The 21865-nt window shown below is 42.0% G+C and overlaps 1 protein-coding gene across 7 annotated transcripts in view; it reads right to left on the bottom strand.

Annotated features, from left to right (window-relative positions):
* Positions 1 to 21865, bottom strand: part of ASPH (aspartate beta-hydroxylase) — a 252441-nt gene that overhangs the window by 83428 nt on the left and 147148 nt on the right. For 6 of the 7 annotated variants that reach the window (XM_029223168.1, XM_029223169.1, XM_029223165.1 and 3 more), the window contains exons 15-20: positions 20245 to 20330; positions 17246 to 17332; positions 9589 to 9739; positions 6702 to 6838; positions 4288 to 4386; positions 2172 to 2261 (exon numbers count right to left, since the gene is read on the bottom strand). In XM_029223168.1, coding sequence (XP_029079001.1) covers positions 2172 to 2261; positions 4288 to 4386; positions 6702 to 6838; positions 9589 to 9739; positions 17246 to 17332; positions 20245 to 20330 — 650 coding nt within the window. The remainder of the gene's footprint in view (positions 1 to 2171; positions 2262 to 4287; positions 4387 to 6701; positions 6839 to 9588; positions 9740 to 17245; positions 17333 to 20244; positions 20331 to 21865) is intronic. The other variant, XM_029223167.1, reaches the window with a different exon arrangement.

Raw genomic sequence — 21865 nt, 5'->3', positions numbered from 1 at the left:
AAGTAAGACTAAATCAGGAAATGACAGCCAGGTTCTCGCAGCCATCGCAGAGGTGGACGGTAACAAAGGCTGGAATTAGAACACCGACCAAGCAAGAGGGAAGATGAGATGGACGCCAGACCTCCGAAGAAGCTGACTGACCTGACCGGACTGGAGTGAGGAGGGGGCTTGTCACAGGAAAGGGCGGAGCTAAGCTGATTCAAGTCTGGATCCTGGGAGCTGGCAATACCATCCAATGAGAGCCAGAACCCAGGAAGAAACGTCGTTTAGAGGAGAACAAGTGAGTTGTCACTGCGGCATCGTGTGGAGAAACTAGGCAGGCAGTAGATTGTGGACTTTGAGTAGGAGACGGGAGCTCGAATGTGGATTTGGGAGTTACAGAAATTCTGGGAAAAGCTGAGGCTGAATTGCTACAAGAGTATCACGATTGGTCTTTCTCCCACTTCCTGCCCATACGAAATGATCCCGTGAGAAAAGTCAAAACTACTTTATTGTCAGCTTCTGCAGCACAGAGGCTGTGGGTTTGCTTCTCTTTTCATGCCTGGAGCAGAGCTTAAGAGCATGAAGGAGGGTTGCTTCCCGGTATGAAAACTCAAGAGCACAAGAGTCAACTCAGACTCAACATCTAATATGGAGAACATGCTAACGTGGGATTTCTATAGGCTTGTTTCTCCTATAAGGATGAATCTTTGTGAGCATTTAAATTCAAGAACTGTGCTGTTCTTTGCATCTTAATGATAATTAAGCTGATAGAACAATCCCATAGGTTCAAATCCCAAGCCCCTAACAATGTGTAGTAGTGAATTCTTTGCCCTTGAAGTAAGGGCTGTTTTCATCTAAGATGTGAGAATAAATCACAGACTTCTTTTATCTGCCTTTGTCCTGGACCATGAGATGTTAAAAGGTAAATTAATTAGTGACAATTACATTTATAGCAATCACATATGAACACTTATCAAGTGTCAGATACTGTAGCAAAATCTTTCTTATCGCTCTCATTCAAAGGAGGTACCAGGCATTTACATCTTAAAAGAATGAAGGAACACAAAAGTGCGTACGGATCAGCAATTCCTTCTCCCTTCTTTCTCTTTGCCTCTCATTTCTCATTCTATTCCAGTTGATTGACTGGTAGGTCAGAGGGGGAGAGGTATAGATACACAGAAATGTATAAAGAAAACAGTGTCAATTATCCAAATTTCTGTTACCCGAAATTGGTTCCTGTCACTAGCCAGCAATTACCCCATCACAAAACCCCTTGCTCCAATGAACCCTCAATTGTCCAAATGGTCCCATGTTCTTATTAATTTTAGAAACCCGAAGCTATGTTATCCTTAGATGTCACTTTATTACATATATGGAATGCATGGTTACAAAAAGCCAAGGACTCACTACAGCCTTTGATCCCCGACTCTAAGGACAGCCCAGCCTAGAGCCATGCGATGGTGAAGGACAGCCCAGCAATGTTGTGTGAACCACAGTGGATGGTGAGAGTTTGGGAATTTACATTGTATGATGTCATGATTAATGACCTAATGTTATGTTTAAAGAAGCTGACACTGTACTCAGAAAAAAAGGAATAACCACAAAGAAAACATGTGATTTGCTTTAGCTCCTATATTTCCTGTGTCAATAGCAGTCATTATTATAGCTATAGGTATTCATCTTCAACTTGGCATTAAATATTTTGGAAGGTAAATTACACAATTAACTACTGGGTTCAGTGTGCTTAGGAATCAGTTGAATAAAGACTTCATTCTAAAAATGACTACTTTTTAAATTCCAAAATAAAATAAATCTAGGCAAACTGTAAAATTATCTCAAAAATATTTTCAATATTTCAAACACATCTCTTCATTTCGTAATTTTAAAAATATTTTTTCAAGGCAATATCTATCTCTATAGATACACACACAGACACACACACAGGCACACTAATTTAGAGGCTACTCATGATGATCCAGATACTTTCTTGAAAGAAATTATAAAAGTCAAATCCCAAAAATTCTTTATAGGATTTAGTAAGAATTGTCAGGTTGTTACAAAAAGTTTAAATCACCACCCTCAAAAGTTTATGCTTAACACATTTTTTTCAATTGTAACTCTCTCATAGAAATACTTTCCCCCTCCTCTATCTTCTGTTAAAGAGAACAAAAAGTTCACGAATGCATTACCTCTTTGTTTCCAACTCTTTGCATGGCATCCCCCAGGTGGAAATAAAATCGCCCATCATCAGTGCCAGGATCCCCAGATTCTATCCCTTCCTGTAGAAAGGACAGTGTCAGTATTTATGAAAGAATTAAATACCAGATTTAATTCATTGATTTACTTAATGTTTTCTAAGAATCAGAAAATCACCTCAATATTAAAGTTTGGCAATTAGGTTACTGGTCAACATTTACAATGCAAAGCCAAAAGGAGGTGATAAATTTCAACTTAATATATTCATCATCAATTAACAGTGGAATACCCCACAAAGTCAGTATGAGGCTTGGGGAACTGTCTCTGCAGGAGCAATCGTATTTCAATCTCTCAAAGAATTTCTTTGTCTGAGTTTCTATGACATTTATTTTGCTCTCCAAATCTGACCATATGTCATCTAGAGGCTTTTTTATCCCTGAACCAAAATGGTTAGCTGCTCATAGATGTCTGAAATGATAGAGACCCAACTGCAAATAATATTTTTTTTCCACTCAAAACAAATGTGTCCTCACTTTTCAATGAAATCTTTGACAGAACATACAACAGGATTAAAGCCAGTTGGAATCTTTAATTTTATTAAACACCTCCTATCCTAAAACACTCAGCTGATTTCCATCCCCACTGTCCACAAAAGAACTGAAATTTAAATTTATGTAAAAATCAGAAAGAGAGAAAATATTAAAGCAAGAGAATGAATTTAGAAAAGTAAAAGAAGGATGAAGATACAACGTATTTAAATGTCTAAAAACTGCATCTTTGAGGCCTCTTCACAAGGAGCCTGTTTTCTTTTACTCAGAAGAAATTTTATTTGCATAACGTTGGAAAATAGCACGGAAGAGAAGCATCACTCATGAGAGGAGAGCTGTGATCTGGGCTCCTGACTGACTGACACTCAAATAAACGCCCTTTTGCTCATTAACTAACCAACCCTGCCCTCCACTTCCTCACCTCTGAGCCAGAAGAGTACTGTTAGGTCCTTATTATATGAAAGGAAATCTAAGGGGAACACTTTAAATCAGAAAAACCCACATGCCCACAGGGTTATGGTAGGGAACAGGCAGGTTGCAGAGGCCCAGTGACAGCCAAGACCGACTGAGGGGTGCATGCCCACCTCAAGGGGACACCATTGCTCAGCTCCTGTGCTGAGATGTGGGCCACATGTGAACTTTCCAGAGGCACCAGAAATCTGCATGATTATATAAAATGTTCAGATTTTCAACTAAGGCAAGCAATTAAAATTGTTTTTAAGAGAATTATGCTGGCCAAATAGAACATGCAAGCTACTTGCAATCAGTGGGTCGCTATTTGGGATCTCGGATCAAAGTCATGTGAAAGAAAGAGATCACAAAGGTGGATCACAAAAGTACTACTTAAAGTTCACAAGTAGTCAATCAGCTACCTGGCTGATATGGTAGCTAGTAGCTAGTGTTACTATTTAAATTACAATTAAAATAAAAAATTCAGCTCCTCAGTCACACCAGCCACATTTTAGATGCTCAAAAGTCACGTGTGGCTAGTGGCTATCATATTAGAGAATACAAATAAAGACCATTTCCTTTGTGGCAGTAAGTTCTGTTGGAGACCCCTGAGCCAGACCAAATGTGATTCTGGTGAACTTCAATTTTTATGTGAGAAAAAAATGATAGCATATTTTAATCTGAGTCTTTAAGGCTATCAGGCTCTTGGGGATTTGACCTATTCAGTCTGCATTTGTTACCTCGCTTTGTAAAGGTTTCCATGAGCCCTGTTCAAAGTCATTTCAATGTATAATTAAATTGTAAAAGTAACAGTTAACACATTGTCCATATTTTAAAATATTTTATCAACTAATAACAACTGCAGTTTTAGGAATTTCTTCATAAAAGTTTTTCCAAATAGTCTCTGCTCACATAGTTGGTACTTCTACCTCTGATACCCTTGACTATGCTGAAGGTCCACACTGTCTGTGAATGTCATGGTCCAAGGGTGTACATTTCAGCATTGAAAAGAGTCAGCAGTGCATGCCAATCAATCTACAATACATAATCAAGGGTGTCCAAATGACTCAAAGGGATCAGAAGAGGAAAACAGAGGAAGGGAGGGAGCTACCTTTAGATAGGGGATGCTCTCAGCGATCTTGTTCTGTGCCTTCAGAATAAAGCCATAATGCACTTTAGCAAAACCGTCATTAGGCGTCACATTCAGAACCTAAACTCAATGAAAACAAAAAGCTATTGTGATGGACTATGAATTCTACAAGTGACCATCCAAACAAATTTTAATTAGCTTTGCTGTACAGTACTTGGACTGGATTATGATGTTATAGCTTAAAATGCTATAGTGTTTTTTCTCATTGCAATACCTTAGGCTTAAATGGCCCCAATTCCCCTCAACTCAAAATGTTCTCCAAGAATGAAGAAATGAATGAAAAGGCAATGACCATTAAAGCATCGCTTTAACAATGCAAATCAGCAAAACCTCTGTCAGTTTCATGACTTCAGTATTTTTGTAGTGATCAGGAAAAACTGCTTTAAATTAGCTTTACTTGAAGTCAACTCCAAATGGTTATTATACATTTCTTTATGTACATGCTTTATACATTGCCTTAGTTACGAGAAAATTTAGATTTCCATTGAAAATATATCACGATCCATCATAAATTTCTTGAACACCCAGACTATTTTAAGGACTGAGGATAAAGTGGTGACCAAATCCAATATTCTGTGATAAAAGCCAGGTAAATATTTAATATCAATCAGATCATGGTTTATTATCATATGCATTTACTATGATTAAAGATAAACTATGCAAAATGCCTCTAAAGTAAATATTAGCAGTGAGAAACCAAAACACATTCAACTTGTGAAGCTGCTCAGACAAACTAATTTACAGACCAAGAGTGAAGGGTGAAGAAGGTTTGAGTTGAACGCATGTAGAGAAAAGATGAATATCCTACAGCTTCTCTTCATCCTTGAGCCTGAGTAGGAAAAGGGAGTCATGGGATCTTTTACACAGAAGGAGTAAGTGTGCTGGGCAGGGACCCCATACTCTTGGTGAGTCCACAGTGCACCCTGCCAATATTTTAGTGTTTTCCATCTTGCATCTGCGCCTGTACCTCATCCACTAGCAAATCCAGCCAATGATACCATCACAATATATTCAGAATCAAACTCCTTGTCACCTCCTCCACCGCTGCCAGCCTGGTCCAAGTCTATCATCTCTCTGCTACCTTCTTACAGGAGCCTCCTAACTGCCGATCCTCGAACCCCAGCCCCACTCTCCTGTAACCCATTCTCCACGTGGGTCCTGAAAGGACACACTAAATCCTAAGTCAGATTTTATCCCTCCTCTATGCAAAACCCAAAGGGGTTCGATTTCACTCAGATTTCACTCAAATCCAGTGATTCCCAATTATGGGACCAACGGCAATAAAAGGAGGAAAGCACCACTTTGTGGGTGGACCCAGTCTCGAGACTGAGTATGAAATCACTATACCTGACAGCATTTTAAAAATAGAAGGACTCATATCGTCTCTACTGAGTAGGGACATTTGCATTTTGATGCAAAGTGCACCAGCCTGAAAACCACTGATCCTGAGGCCTAAAGTAAAGAATAACAAGTAAACGTGTTCATCTTTCTTTTACAGATGCATTAACTTGGTCCAGCTTCAAAGTTCATTTGGTATCCTGTTTAACTTGTACCAAATGACGCCCCTCATTGCTTGAAGGAGTCATAGTTCTCTAGATTACATAGTTAATTGTGACTTAGCAGTTATTCATTAGAGCATCCATTATAAGGCAGACATCCTTTTAAAGGTATCCTTGCTAGAAGATCAGGTAGTCAGTGCCCTCTGAAAGGTGAGTCATTTATTCCATGTGCTCAAAAGGCTTGCGTTCTGTAGTCTCTCTCTAGTTTGGTCTTTTAGTAAAAAACGTACAAGATTATGTTTTTAAGTTCATGAGTTTAAGCTCATAAGTTTTTCAGTTCCTTTTCCTATCACAAAGAACACTTTTAGAAAGGCTGCTTGTGGACTGATAAATATCAATATATAAGTTTTAAAAAGATCACAATTGGGCTTCCCTGGTGGCGCAGTGGTTGAGAGTCCGCCTGCCGATACAGGGGACATGGCTTCGTGCCCTGGTCCGGGAAGATCCCACATGCCGCGGAGCGGCTGGGCCCGTGAGCCATGGCCGCTGAGCCTGCGCGTCCGGAGCCTCTGCTCCGCAACAGGAGAGGCCACAACGGTGAGAGGCCCGTGTACCGCAAAAAAAAAAAAAAAAAAAAAAAAAAAATCACAATTATAGGTTGAAGGTTTTGATGTACCAAGTGTTAACTAAAATTTAAAATCTTCTGATGAAGTGGAAAAAAAAAATTTAGGATATGTCAACTATAATGAGACAAATTTGATTTAACTTAAAGAGATTGAGCGATTAGGTGTATTAAATGCAATTTACAAATAACATAAGAACTTCATGTTCAAAATAATTTGATTAATTGTTAGTAGCAAATTGCTACTTGCTTACCTCTTCATAAACCTTCTTGGCACTATCATTATCTCCCATCAAGAGGTACCCCACTCCAAGGTCATTCTTTAAGGAAGTGTCATCGGGAAATAGTTGAACTAATTTCTGTAGAGTAAGCAGGGAACCCCTCATGTGACCTGATTGGTGGGAAGAAAAAAAAATAGAAATAAAAGCAGATTCTGTACACCTCTGTATTGAGACTACAAATCATAAGAGACTCCTCAGCAGAGCCTGAGGACCAGCTGAAATCTGATTCCAGATACTGATGGCTAAGTACCCATTCGAATTTCATCCTGCAGCTGCAGGGGCATCAGTCACTCCCATAGATAGATACTGAATATAACGCTGATTATAAATCCTTTAAAGACACTCCTATGTTCTAAATTTGTCAACATTTCCCCTTTTATGTCAAATTCCCTCTTAAGAAAGTTTTAGTTACCAGTTCCTTATTGAAAAATGTTTACTGGGATATTTTTGATTTCTTATAATTAAAATTATGACTACAGGGCAGGCAAATAAGAGTACTATGCTGTCCTCTTCTCTCAGTAATGACCTAGTCCTGGAGCAAAGGAGACATCATCCAGTATTAGGGGACCCTCTGGTGGACGACAGGGGCCTATGCACACACGAGTCATGAAAACCTAGCTTCAAGTCGTTTTTAAGGCTGTTGGATGCACGTTGAAGATTTCAGGAGCCAACTGTCATCACTCCTCTCCACAGTTGGAAAGACAAATTGTATAAGGGAAAATGTGCAAAATGAGAGTCCACATGACAAAATTAATTACCTAAAGGGCTTTGTTGACCATAAACTGAAAATCAGACAACACATGGTAGGACCATCAATAAGCGAATGCATTTGGACGCTCCAGTAACGGGAAAACTGGCATAAAACACCGCCAACTCACGTCACGGGCCGCTCCCCGTTCCTCACCAGTCTGGGATGGTTTGCTCAGCCTTTCATTCCTTCACTAATAAATCTGACTCTACCTCTCTGTACCCCTCCTCCCCCACCTGCCCCACTTGGGCTCACTTTTCTGATGCTTTTAAACTTCCCCTGTTGAACCACAAATTTATGGTTACCAAAGGGGAAGGGGCAGGAGATAAACTAGGAGTTTGGGGTTAACATATACACACCACTCTATATAAAATAGATAAACAACAAAGGACAAAGGCCCAGGTGAGAGTCCGTCCTGCTGCCATGTCCTCCCCGCCCCTTCCACTTTTTTTTTTTTTAAATATTCTTTCCATTATGATTTATCACAGGATACTGAATATAGCTCCCTGTGCTATACAGTAGGACATTGTTGTTTATCCATCCTATATATAATAGTTTGCATCTGCTTCCATGACTTTGTTTTGAAAGTTCTCCTCTCCTGAGAAGACTGCCCTCTCAAATGGTAGCCCAACTTCAAAGGTCAGCTAAACGCCACCTCCTCCAGGAAGCCTTCCTGCACCCCTGCAATGAATGCTGACTTTGCCAACCAGGAAGAGGGGAGTGTGGGGACTGGCGTCCAATCTCCAAATCCTCCCCCACTTTGAATCGCAAGGGACTTCACCACCTAGTCTGCACACGAGTCCCTCCTCTAGTGAACTTGTCTCATTCTCATTCGGAGGAAAGACTATATTCAAATACTGAAGGACTGTTTCCAAAGAAGGTTAAACCTACTGGTGGGCTGTCTTTCCTCTGGGCCAGGAATAGGGTGAGGCAAGAGAGGCAAAGTTTAAGAGGGCACCAAAAATTCAGTCATCAAGATGCATATTTTATACATTAAAAAAAAATTAAAATTAATGTAAAAAATCCACAGTTCTAAGCAAGCCATGTCAGAGCCCTAGGAGAGAGGACAACTCAGTGACACTGATTTTGCGCCCACGGCGAGCGCCTCCATGCAGCCCCAGCCTTGCCTTTTCCATCCTGTATGCGTGCTGTATGTTTTCCTTCCCTAGGACTGGCCCTTATGAATATAAGTCCATTCTTCTAGAGTAAGACCATTTCTTCTAGTTTCCAATCATCGCTTAGGTTCTACTCCTGTCACAGATTTTACTCATCTACCAAAGCAACACAACTACCTTTAATTCTTATCCTTGATATAAAGTTCAGTTGACTTTGAATATTAATTTTATGAGCATTTCCTAGTGTAATCGAGATAATTTGTCTACATAAACTTATCCAGCCAGCAGAGAACCCACCTTAGGGGTTACACATGGCTTAGATTCTTCCCTCCTGGCTTACCGATGGCGTTTTAGGTGAGAGAGAACCAATCACTGGCCTGGTTATAATGAAGTTAGGGTACAGGGAGTCTCCCTTGCCTTTGGCACTGGGATCCTGGGTCAGTTAGAAAGGATGATTTATGCTGCTCTTTTCAAAGCATTTGCAAATTTACTTAGTGATTAAAAAAATTTTTTTTCTATCATTTTCTTTAGTATAGAGTCAAAACTTACAGGTAAAAATTTTAGAGTGCTTAGAACTCCTAACATTCCTCCATAAAAACTGTTGCACCAATGATTTCAGCCACCATGAATCAGTCGGTTATCGTTAAGAGAGAAAAGAAGAATTTGGCATGATAGGAAGTTTTTGACTGCAGACCTTTTAATTTATTAGCTATGATCCCTTAGGCAATGTATCCAACCTCTCAGAATTCCATTTGCCTCCTTCTTAAAGTGTGTGTGTGGGGGATGGGTAAGTGGCAAAGTACCATGTGCATCTTTGTAATTAAGAAGGATTACTCTTTCAGTCTGACACAATCAGAGAACTTGCCTGAAATTAGTTATAAAACTCAGGTTTCCTTCCATGTAACTAAACTCTTCTAAAAGTATACACAGCCTGCAGGTTTTTCCAGATAAAAGCACGCCATTGATTGCCACTGAACTGATTCTTACTCCATTTCACCTAGAAATTGCTGTCTGTCTGACCGCCGCCTCAAGCTCAGCTTCACCAGGTCTGCGGGGACGTCAGGCAGGCTGGCCACCTCTTGGTAGGTTTGGATGGCCCTGCGCAGAACCTCATTGCTCCTCCTTTTCTCAGCCAAATCATCTTCACACTAGAGGGAGGGAGAAATGTCCCAGGACAAGCTGTATTTGCAGTTGCTCAAAATAGTTATGAAAAGTCGACTTTGGGACATGCTTTAAAAGTAATTCAAGACAAATTCAAATTTTCTTTTTGTCAAGGATTAAAAAAATAAAGGAAAGCAACATAGCATGTTATTTTAATAATATGAAGAAAAATTAGCTACTAAGCTACAGATGAGAAAGGCTATCATAAAAGCAAGACTAATATATGTGAGGGCTGATGGAATTTATATCCTGTCATACATCATTAATAGACAGAACTCCAGTCCACAGTTCCTGTTCTTTCACTAGGTTATTCCTGTGTTCATTCATTCCTTCAACAACTATATTCTGTTCTAGACAGGTGGCAGACAAATTGAACAAAACAGACAAAGCCCTTTTCTCATTTTGCTTCGTTCTAGAAGGGAAAGTCAATATACAAATAAAAGTATCATGTGTCTTGTGGCCGTTAAGTGCTGTGGATAAAAATAATGTAGGCTTCTGTGTACTGAGCGTGGGGTGGCAGGAAGGATGCTAGTTTAATCGGGATGACCAGAGGTGACATGAAAGTAGTGAGGCACGAACATACCTGGGAGAAGAACATTCCAGGCAGAGAGGACAGCAAGAGCAAGGGCCCTGAGGCAGAAGTGAGGAATAGAGGAAAGGCTGGTACGTTGAAGGGGAGCTAGGAGGAGACTGATGGGGGGTGGGGCATCGGGTAATGAAGAGCCCAGTAAGCCACTGCCAATCCTACTACACTAACTCTACATGAGAAGGAAAGACACTGACGGTTTTTGACGTGATCTCCTGTATGAGTCGAAGGGACACTGGCAGTGATGTGAAGAATAGACAGAGGTGGGTAAAGGAAAAAGTGGAGATCCCAGTTAGGACATTCTGGCAGGAATCAAGACAAGGGGTGATGGCAACTTGGACTAGGGTGGCAGTAATGAGGTGGTAAGAGGTGGTCGGATTACAGGTACATTTTGAAAGTCAAAGCCAACAGACTTGCAGATGGTCTGAATGTAGAGTATAAGAGAAAGGGAGAGAGAAGTCAAGGATGAATTCAACATTTTTGGCTTGAGCAGTGACCAGTTGGAACTGTCATTCCTGAGAATGGGAAGCTAGAGCAGAAAGAAGCAGGTTTGTAGGGATATGGGATCAGGAGTTCAGTTTTGGACAAATTTAAGCTTCAATGTCTATTAGGTACCCAAGTGGAGATATGGATAGAAAGGTGCCTACATGTGTCTGGGGTTCAGGAGAGAGGTCAGAGTGAGAGGAACACTGGGGAATCATCGAGGATAGAGAGGGTACTTAGAGCTAAGAAGCTAGATGCAGCTGTGAGTGTAGACAGAGCAAAGAGGAGGTCCAAGAACTGAACTCTAAAGAGCTGTAAGATTTCAAGGTCATCAGAGGTCAGAAAGGACCAGGATAGGACCAGCAAAAAGGACAGAAGAGAGAAGAAAATAACAATTTAAAAAGTGGTATTCTGGAGGCCAAGTGACAAAAGGTATGGAGAGGGAGTGGTCAGTTGTATCAGAAGTGGCTGTCAGGTTGAACAAGATGAGAACTGAAACTAGATCACTCTGGATTGGGGACAATATGATGCCCCTGAGGGTCCCAGCAAGAGCATTTCCATGGGGCTGCTGGGGACCCGCAGCTGAGAGGCTCAAGAGAAAACAGGAGGGGAGGAGGTGAACACACCTCTTTCAAGGAGTTTCGGCGCAAAGGGGAACAGAAAAATGGGCCAGTAATTGGAGGGTAATGTGGAGACAAGGGAGTGTTTTTTAACAATGGGAAATATTACACCATGTTTCTAAGCTGATGCAAAAGGCCCAGTAGAGGGCGGAAATCTGATGATGCAGGGGATACAAAATTTAGAATGACGTCCTTCAGCAGGTGAGAGGGGATGGGAAAGGGACCAGAGCAGTTCATCCATGCTAACATCCACGAGAACAGGGACTGAAATACTAGAGGTAGGAAGAGAGGGGCGAACTGTAAAATGGTCATCAAAATCTCATCAGAGGGGGCTTCCCTGGTGGCACGGTGGTTGAGAGTCTGCCTGCCGATGCAGGGGACACGGGTTCATGCCCCGGTCCGGGAAGATCCCACGTGCCGCGGAACGGCTGGGCCCGTGAGCCATGGCCGCTGAGCCTGCGCGTCCAGAGCCTGTGCTCCGCAACGGGAGAGGCCACAACAGTGAGAGGCCCGCGTACAGCAAAAAAAAAAAAAAAGAACCTTACCAAAAAGAAAAATCTCATCAGATTTAGTAGACTACAATTTGAAGCATACCATTTGAGGAAAAAACGATATAGAGGCTAAAAGTAGCATGTGTAATTTTTTCTCAGAATATCCTATTTAACATGTTTACCTTGTTAAAACAAAGTGTGTGCTGTAGGCAGTATGTAGATGCCTGTAGAAACAAAGTCTAACTCCACAGCTTGAGGACACAGTAAGGAAACGATACATCCCTCCTCCACCCCAAAATGAAAAACTAACAAGAATCAGCACAAATTGATAAAGTAAGATACCTGTGGGAAGCTTTTCATAAAATACCACATCAAAGAAAGAACTTGTTAATATGTACTGATAAGGGTAAGTTTCCCAAGATGATAAGGGCTGGAATTGAATCAGTGGTGACGGACAGTGGACAGTTTTATGATAAAGGAAAATTGACAGGATGAAAATCTCTAGATTAGAAAAGGGCAATTCACCTGTGCTTGATGGGGAAAAAAAAAAGCTTCAGAATATACAACAATCTGTTCATATCTGCAAATGGTCTCCAGAGTAGACTTATCTACCAGGAGAGAAAGTCCAATGTCAATATCCTGTATTGGTCATCCTGACTGCATGGACTTCTATACATTCATACACTGGCTTTTCTGTTTAAGCATCAGTTTCTTGTGAGTTTGGCTATGGTGAGTTAACTCCCCCAAACATGGTCGTTCTTAGATGATATCACAGAATGCCAGAGTCCTAGAGCTGAGAAAGCCCTTCTGAGACCACCTTGTTCACCTTCTTCATTTGGTAGCCTCTTCACGCTACCAAACAGATCCCAGAACTGGAGGGTCTCTTCAAGGTTAGTTCAAGGGCAAATGTCAACCAAGACATCATTCTCTATATAGAGGGGAATATCTTAACTAAACTCAATCTGAAATGAGAGACAGATGATACAACTACATGCCTTGTTCCTTTCCCTCCTCCATCCTCAAGGTCCTTCATTTTAATGAAGTATAAACATTTTAGAACTTCCGGAAATGGAATTTTAACATGAGTGTTAAAATAGTACATAATTCTTCAAAGTCTCTTAAACAAAACTGATAGGTTTTGCTTTGAATATCAAAATTGATTGATATTGATTAGTTTAGCATCTGTAGATAAAGGATTTGCCCTGAAACTGAGCATTTGCTACAGGACATTAACATCAGAAAGACGTTTGTTGATTCAAATGAATTCCCCATCCAACCTTCCTATTTGTGGCAGGAAGATGCCTGAAGATGCCTGAGATGTGGCGTTTTCTGCCTGAGAGGCACTAATGGTTTGTGTAAGATAATAAAGTGAATTGAGCTCATAATTTTGTGTCTGATGTTCAAGGAATTTGGTCAAAATTGATTTTCACAGTAATCCAAAGAATAAGACACTATCAGTGCTACTTTTTTTTTCATGTATTTCATTATTTATTTATTTATTTATTTATTGGCTATGTTGGGTCTTCCTTGCTGCACGTGGGCTTTCTCTACTTGCTGCGAGCGGGGGCTACTCTTCGTTGCGGTGCACGGGCTTCTCATTGTGGTGGCTTCTCTCGTTGCGGAGCACGGGCTCTAGGGCATGCGGGCTTCAGTAGTTGTGGCTCACGGGCTCTAGAGCGCAGGCTCAGTAGTTGTTGCGCACGGACCTAGCTGCTCCATGGCATGTGGGATCTTCCCGGACCAGGGCTCGAATCCATGTGCTCTGCACTGGCAGGCGGATTCTCAACCACTGCGCCACCAGGGAAGCCCCAGTGCTACTTTAGAAATGATAGATACTGTAGTTTCTATTTAACTTAATGTTGCTGAATTTGAAAAATTTGTTGGGATATTCCAAAGTAATTGTTTAATCTGCTAACAAAGAACGGAAAAGTCACCACGTACTCCTCCTTACAAAATCCGTCTTCTGTTGAACTTTTATTTTTAAAACTCCTACAAATTTAAGCTTTCTTTTAAATTATTCTATTAAAATTTAATTTACCATGCTTAACTTTTGCATTAATATTGATAACACCTTGTAGCATAATAGTTTAGAGATAAAAAATATTGCTGAGGCATAAATCTCAAATTCTGACCATAAATAAGGGTATAAATATAGCAAGTGCCACGTGCAAAAAGTATTGCATTTATTTAGACTTTGGTACCCGCAATTAACATCACATATAAAGAAAAATTCTAAAGCATGAACCATTTTTGCCACGATGAGCGTTTGGCCCAATCATTATTTTTTCGAGTTAATATGGTTTTCCTTAATCAAATGACTGCCGGGATTGGTGGCAAAGCACATCACTTATTTGAATAGGCACCATCTTTTGGTAATAAATATATTCTCTCTTGCTTAATAGCAATACAATTTAGCAACTTTGGAGGATTACTGACCAAATTAATTTATAGAAATGATACATCTGCTGTCTGCTAAACCTAGTCTGTATTGCACCATGGATAAAAGGAACTTCCTTGCATTAAATTTTCACAAATTTAATTTATTAAAACTGAATTAATACAAATTTAATTAATAAGTTTTTAAGGGGGAGATAGGAAGAATTTGAGCATCTGGATTTCGAGTGGTTGCCACCTTTAGTTCAGAGCAAAGCACACTCGTTTTCTCTCCAGATGCGTTAGTTTCCGTGTGAGTGTCACCCACAAGTGACGGCATTGCCCCCTCCAAAGGGGTGTTGTCAGCTTCTCCTGGGTCTGGAAAATTTCTGCAGCTCTGCATCTGCCATTTCCCAGCAGGGGTGACAGTCTCATCCCCCCAGGCAGGGCTGGAGGAGCTCTACTGCCTGACATTTGTACATCAGCCCTGGCTTTTACCCAGAGTTCCAGACTACATATCTCCGACCATCTATTTGACACGTGCACTTGCGTCTCTAATAGGCATCACAAACTTCACAGGACCAAATGCGAATGCTTGATTTTGTACCTCCCCAAACCTGTTCCTCCACCAGTCTTCCTGGTCAGAACCTGGCACTATCCTTTCCTTAGATGGCTTAACCAAAAACCTTTAAATTGGGAATTCCCTGGCAGTCCAGTGGTTAGGACTCCGCACTTCCACTGCAGGGGGCCTGGTTTCCATCCTTGGTCTGGAACCCAGCAAGTCGCACGGAGCAGAAAATCCGAAGTCACCCTCGAGTCTTCTCTCTGACCCTTACATCTAATCCATCATCAAGACCTCTCAGCTCTGCCCTTGTCCACTGCTCCATCTCCATGGCCACGACCACAGTCTGAGCCAGCGCTTCTTGAGGGCACCTGCAATGGTCTCCTATTCGTCTGGCTTCCAGTGCCACCAGAATCCATTCTCCACCAAGCAACCAAAGTGATCGTTATTAAAAAAACCACCAGGGCTCCCCTGGTGGCGCAGTGGTTGAGAGTCCGCCTGCCGATGCAGGGCACACGGGTTCGTGCCCCGGTCGGGGAAGATCCCACATGCCGCGGAGCGGCTGGGCCCGTGAGCCATGGTTGCTGAGCCTGTGCATCCGGAGCCTGTGCTCCGCAACGGGAGAGGCCACAACAGTGAGAGGCCCGTGTAACGCAAAAAACAAAAACAAACAAAAAAAGAACCAGACGGGCACACCCACGCACAAACCCTCCAAGGGCCCCCAGCGCACAGAGAATACAACCTGAGAGGCCCTGGTCCCGCCTGCCCGTGTCACCTCCCTCAGCACGCCCCTGCTCCTGTCCTTCCAATCAAGCCAAGGCTGATTCCCGGCATCACGGCCTTTGCCCCCTTCTTCCCTCTGCCTGGACAGCTCCTTCCTCGACCTTGACATGTTTCAGCCACTTGTCACCTCCCTAGGGAGGCCTTTGCTGATCACCTTATTATCGTAAGTGTTGCTGTGTCACTCTCAATCACACCACCTACAAACAAAAAATCATAATAACATGTTCTTTATTCCACGACCTTCTTTTCTCTATGGCATGTATTATCATGTAAGATGTTCTAATACATTTGTTTTTAACCCTTCTAATATTCTTTAAATATATATTTATTTATAAAGACTTTCAGGGGTTTGCTCAAACATCACCTTCTCGGTGAGATATTTTCCTTCCACCCTATCCAAAATTTCAACCCCCTCACACATCCTATGGCTGTGCTCTTCTTTATTTTTGTCTCCTGACAAAGTATCCAGTAGCAAGCAAGAGACTTCCTTCTACGTCTCATGCACTGTCTTCTCCATTACAATGAAAACACCACGTGCTTTGTTGATGGCTGTGCCTGCAATGCCTAGAATAGGACTGCCACAGAGCGGCCTTTCACTACAAAAAAACTTGAGTAAGAAACTTTTAAAATATCTTCCATTGGAATATAAGCTCCACAAGGACACAGACCTCGAGAGTGTTCTTCATGATAAATCCCAGGACCTAAAACAGAATGTGGCCCACGGAGGGTTTCCCAGCTACAGAAGAACGTGGAAAAGCTTCATGAATTGAGGAGCTGGAAGATGGAGAAAGTCCAATAAGAAAGGAGAAGGTAGTGGTTGAGAATCCGCCTGCCAATGCGGGGCACACGGGTTCGAGCCTGGTCCGGGAAGATCCCACATGCCACGGAGCAACTAAGCCCGTGCGCCACAACTACTGAGCCTGTGCTCTAGAGCCCAAGAGCCACAACTACTAAAGCCCTCGAGCCTAGAGCCCGTGCTCCACAACAAGAGAAGCCACTGCAATGAGAAGCCCGCACAACCTAACGAACACCTAATGCAGCCAGATGTAAATAAATTAATTAATTTAAATAAAAAAAGGAAGAAAGGAGAAGGTGTGGAAGGCGCTGGGGAGAAGGTAAGGGGTAAGAAATGAGTCAGCTGACAGAAACTACACAGAGAACAAAGTCCATCCCACTTTATATTTTAAAAGTCTTTTCTAAGCACACTTTGCAACCTCTAGTGATAAAATGAGGTTCTTAAACCTCTAAGGAGCCTGAAGTAAAAACCAGGCGGTGGGTCTAAATGGAACAAACGTGAGGGTGATGGGAAATCAGTGACTAAAGTGTTATTCTTTACTTTCTTTTCAAAACCGGAGAGAAGCCAGATGGAGGGGGAGCAAAAAATGTTACTCAATTCACGATACAAAATAGCAATAATTAACTGTCTTATTTAAAACTGTATTTCTTGCTTGAATTTATGTATATGCATGAGAAACTGATTTTCTATACAAGTTAGAAAGGAAAAATAACATGCAAATGCTGGGTTTGAAAATCCAGTTACACAGAGAGCATAAGGACATCAAGACAGTGTCCTAAGTAGCAAGGTTCCAGCACACCTTTGCTTTCCCATATCGCGCTCCCGGACTCTGAGGGTACTTCTGAACCAGTTCTTCAAACGCACGCACTGCTCCCTCAATTGTTCCCTGTTAGGAAGAGGCAATTATATACATACAATAAATTCAAATGCATAATGTTATTCAATATAGTCATTTAATATTCACCAAGTAATTTTGTCAAAATTTCCTGGACTCCTTTCTTAGTTTAAGACAATTTTATCCTAAGATGCTAAATAATGAACTGCATTATGACAAACAAAGAACTAGAAATGAACATAAATACACTTTATTTTTTAAAAGGCAGACACCTGGCAAATGATGTACTAGAAATTGCACACGCTACTATATATAAGATAGATAACTAATAAGAACCTGCTGTATAGCGCAGGGAACTCTACTCAATACTCTGTAATAGCCTCCATGGGAAAATAATCTGAAAAGAAAAGAGTGGATACATGTATATGCAGAGCTGATTCACTTCGCTGTGCACCTGAAAGTAACACACCATTGTAAATCAACTCTACTCCAATGAAAATTAAAAAAAGAAAAACAGGGCTTCCCTAGTGGCGCAGTGGTTGAGAGTCCGCCTGCCGATGCAGGGGACGTGGGTTCGTGCCCTGGTCTGGGAAGATCCCACATGTCGCGGAGCGGCTGGGCCCGTGAGCCATGGCCTCTGGGCCTGCGTGTCCGGAGCCTGTGCTCCGCAACGGGAGAGGCCCACGTATCGCAAAAAATAAAATAAAAAAAAAATTGATGATTAAAATATGATCCATGCATTTTTGCAGGAAAACTAAAGTGACCTCGTACTTTCATGTCACATAGTTTCTGAAACATGGGTGTGGCCTGAGACCAGGCCTCCTCTGACCATTGCTGCCTTATGGCTGTAGCAATCCCAGTAGTCGGCTGCATTATTTGAAACTACCAGCTATAAAAACAACCCTAAAAAATTTAATTACACTGATGACTCAGTCAATAACATGGCTCCCTGCTGTTTCAGAAGCAAGAATTGCCTCTGTGGGCCCTTCTTCCTCCTTTATCTACCCTGTTATAGATCCACGGTGCTCCTTGAAGAAAGCATCAAAATTTCTCCAGATAAGCGAGAACTGGAGAATACCCCACGGATTGTTCCAGGATTTTTATGCTTCACTGACTTATCTGCCCCTTGATAACTGAGCCCTTCTCTACTATTCATTATAATTACATAAAAATCCTTCTCTAAAGCTGTTCGTTTGTTCTTTATCCCTAAAGTCACCTGTGAAATAGGCATCCATTTTCATCAAGGGCATGTAGCACAGAGAAAGTGGAGAATGCCAAACAAGGTGATAGAAAAAGAAGATTCCTGCTTCGTTTCTATTAAGAAATGCAAATTTTCATCAAATAGTAGATGGCCGCATTTTATAAAGTCAAACAAGACAGACACAGAAATCATTCGATGTTAATTTAGTGAACAAAGACTTTGCTGCAACATTCTTTGGAGTTACTACCTTTGTATCAGCTGCTGACCAGGGTGAGCCAGGCTTTGGTTTGGGAGCCGTGCCTAATGCTAGTTACAGACGTCGCCATGCTTGTTGGGACTTTTCCAGTAAATATGGGGGGAAGCACATTCTCGTCCCACTTCAGTGCCTAACTCGGGTGTTTTTATTGTTGTCGCTTACCTATGACAGTCCCCTTATTCCTTTTTTTTTTTTTCAGCTAATGTCTACTGATTAAAAACCACATTACAGGAAAACTAATGAGTATTAGTTTAAAATGCAAGTATAAATTCAAGTACAGAGTAGAGAAAGAAATTTTCATGAGAAACAACTACAGGCAGACCTCAGAGATCTTGCAAGTTTGGGTCCAGACCACCACGATAAAGCGAATACCACAACAGAGTGAGGCACATGAATGTTTTGGTTTCCAGTGCATATAAAAGTTATGTTTCCATTATATTGTAGTCTGTTAAGTGTGCAATAGCGTTATGTTTAGCAAAACAATGCATACACCTTATTTAAAAATACTTTGTTGCTAAAAAACGCTAATCACCATCTGAGCCTTCGGCGAGTCCTAATCCTTTTGCTGGTGGAGGGCTTGAAATCATTTCGAGAATTACCGAAATGTGACAGAGAGACCCGAAGCGTGCAAATGCTGTTGGAAAAATGGCACCAGTAGACTTGTTTGATACAGGGCTGCCACAAACCCTCCATTTGTAAAGAACCCAATATCCATGAAGCACAATAAAATGAGGTGCGCCTGTAGACGATTCAGTGAAGGTGTCATTAGATACATTATAACAAAGATTTGGCCCAATCATTACATGAGTGTGATGGAGTTAAGAGAACAGATAACTTCAATCTAGGGTTAATTGACTTTCCGAAAACTGTAATATCCAGAAACACACGCAAATAATATTTCAAATTAACTGATGACAAAGCAAAACTTCAGTCACCCTGGAAACTGGAGGTGCGTGAGGTTAACCCCAAGTGAGAAGAATCGTAAATCTAACATCATTTCACCTTAACAGGAACTATCCTAAGAGCACTGGACTAATAACCTATGTTTTCTTTTTGCATCGCGTTGCTTTAAAATGAAAACCCCTACTTGTATGGTACTTGACAGTACTGATGCTTCTTTTTTAATCTCTTATCTCATTGGAAAAGACCAAGTAGGAAGTAGGAAGAGCATGTATTAGTCTCATTTTTTAAAATAAGGAAACGGAGGCTCAGGATGACTAAGTGAGCTGCCCAAAGCCACCAAAGTAGACAGTGATGGGAGGGGCTGACACCCAAGTCGGCTGGCCTGCCGGTAAAGTTCTATTTCTATGTGGCCATTATAGCTGCCGTTTTTCTTTTCATTTGATTCACTTCACATGGAATGCTGACGTGCCTGGGGAAAAATCCACTCTATTCAAAGGTTGTTTCTCTTACAGTTTTTTAAAAAAACAAATCAAGAGTAATGGCTGAGTTTATTTAACAAAGAAACCATCGGGTGTTCCTGCGAAAAGCAAAACAACCACCTACCCGTTTGCGGAGTTTCTCTGCAGCATCGAGTTCAGCTTTAATAGTCTTATCAAATTTATTTAATAGTTTAGGCTTCTTTTTCTTCACTGAAAGAAAAAAAGAGGTTTTAAATTTTTATTTTATGTTTTTGTCTAGAAATAGTTCTTGAGAATAGTGATTTACGAAAGTAGTAAGAAACCTAGCATTGGTCCTGAGCCTATAACTGGAGAACCAAGCACAGTCCTGGCTCAGCTCCCCACACGGCTCTCCCAACCCCCAGGATGACCCAGTCCGTAACTGCCAAATCACAGGGAAGCGGTCAGGGCCCTTTTTCTCAGATGCTCGAAGGTGTTCTTGGGAGACTGGGTGCATTCTGGTATCCTGAAACTCTCAGGATAGTGACCTAATTTCTGGAATGAAAATGGTAGGTATGATTTCTAAACTCTTAGGATCAACTCCTTGGCTAAGCCCAAAAGGCTGCTTACAACTGTCTCTGAACACACCCACAGTGTTTCCCGATCAGATAAAAGTAGGAAATTACTCTCAAGGGAGCAGGATTTCTTAGTCTAGGACTCAAGACCCTTCCATTGCATCCTGGACCTAAATTCCAGCATATTCCATACTTGAGCCAGGTGGGACCACCCCAAGCTCCCCAAATAAGCTTTCTGCCATTTCTGAGGCTACTTTCTCCAAGTAAAATGGCTTACTCCTTGTCAGTTGAAAATACGCCCCCCTCCTTCAACAACCAGCTGAAAACCACACTCACTCCACATATCACTCACAGAAGTGCTCTGTTTTCTCTATCACACGACTGAAATCCTCACCACCATGCTTATGTCTTTTTGTGTGTGTGTGTGGTTCTTCCCCCTATTATATGGGACTTTTATGTACTTATCCTGGTCCCTTTTCAAACCGTAAGCCCCTGCAGAGTGGCACCGTGTCTTTGACGCAACCTGAATTTCCTCCTGCTGACTCAGCCTGAAGTCATGACCAGCAGGGGAGGGTTGGGGCCTTCCGGGTGGACCCAGAGCAGATAATCCTGTCTCCGGGCTCAGAGCATGACCAGGTGTGACCCTGAAGGGTAAGCCGGATGTTCCAGGTAGAGAGAAATGAGAACAGTCAGAGAACTTGCTTAATGCTCTGACATTAAACCAACACATTCAGTTCCTTGTGCTCTGTCCCAGGTGCAGGAGGAGGGGTTCTCCCTCCTAAGGTCACTCCCCGCCCTGCCCCACACGCCCGCATTCTGCTGCCTCCGTAGGCCTCCTCACTCTGGCTTTCCTCTGAGCCCCTGTCCACGTTTCGTAGCGCTGAAGTCTCCACCATCCTAAAGCCAGCAAACCAACCAACCAGGACGAACCTCAGCCTCCCCACCCCCACTCGCCATCCTCTCCCCCCTCCCCTCCCTCGTGGCTCCCTTCCCACCCACAGTGCTTTGTCCTCACCCACCACGGAGGCAAAAGCGAGTCGTCCACAAGGAAGGAGCCTCAGTGGTTAAGAGTCAGACGGTAGGGGCCTGAGTCCCAGCTCTGTCCTGTCCCAGATCTGTGACCTAAGCCAAGCTGGTGGTAGACTTTCCCGACTCTCACTTCCCTCATCTATAACATGGGGTAGCGTTCTTGAGAATTAAATAATATTGCAT

This window comes from Monodon monoceros, unplaced genomic scaffold, assembly GCF_005190385.1.
Source record: "Monodon monoceros isolate NGI ecotype Baffin Bay Population unplaced genomic scaffold, NGI_Narwhal_1 Super_Scaffold_14, whole genome shotgun sequence".
Lineage (NCBI taxonomy): Eukaryota > Metazoa > Chordata > Mammalia > Artiodactyla > Monodontidae > Monodon > Monodon monoceros.
This window is presented reverse-complemented; position numbering and strand designations above follow the sequence as displayed.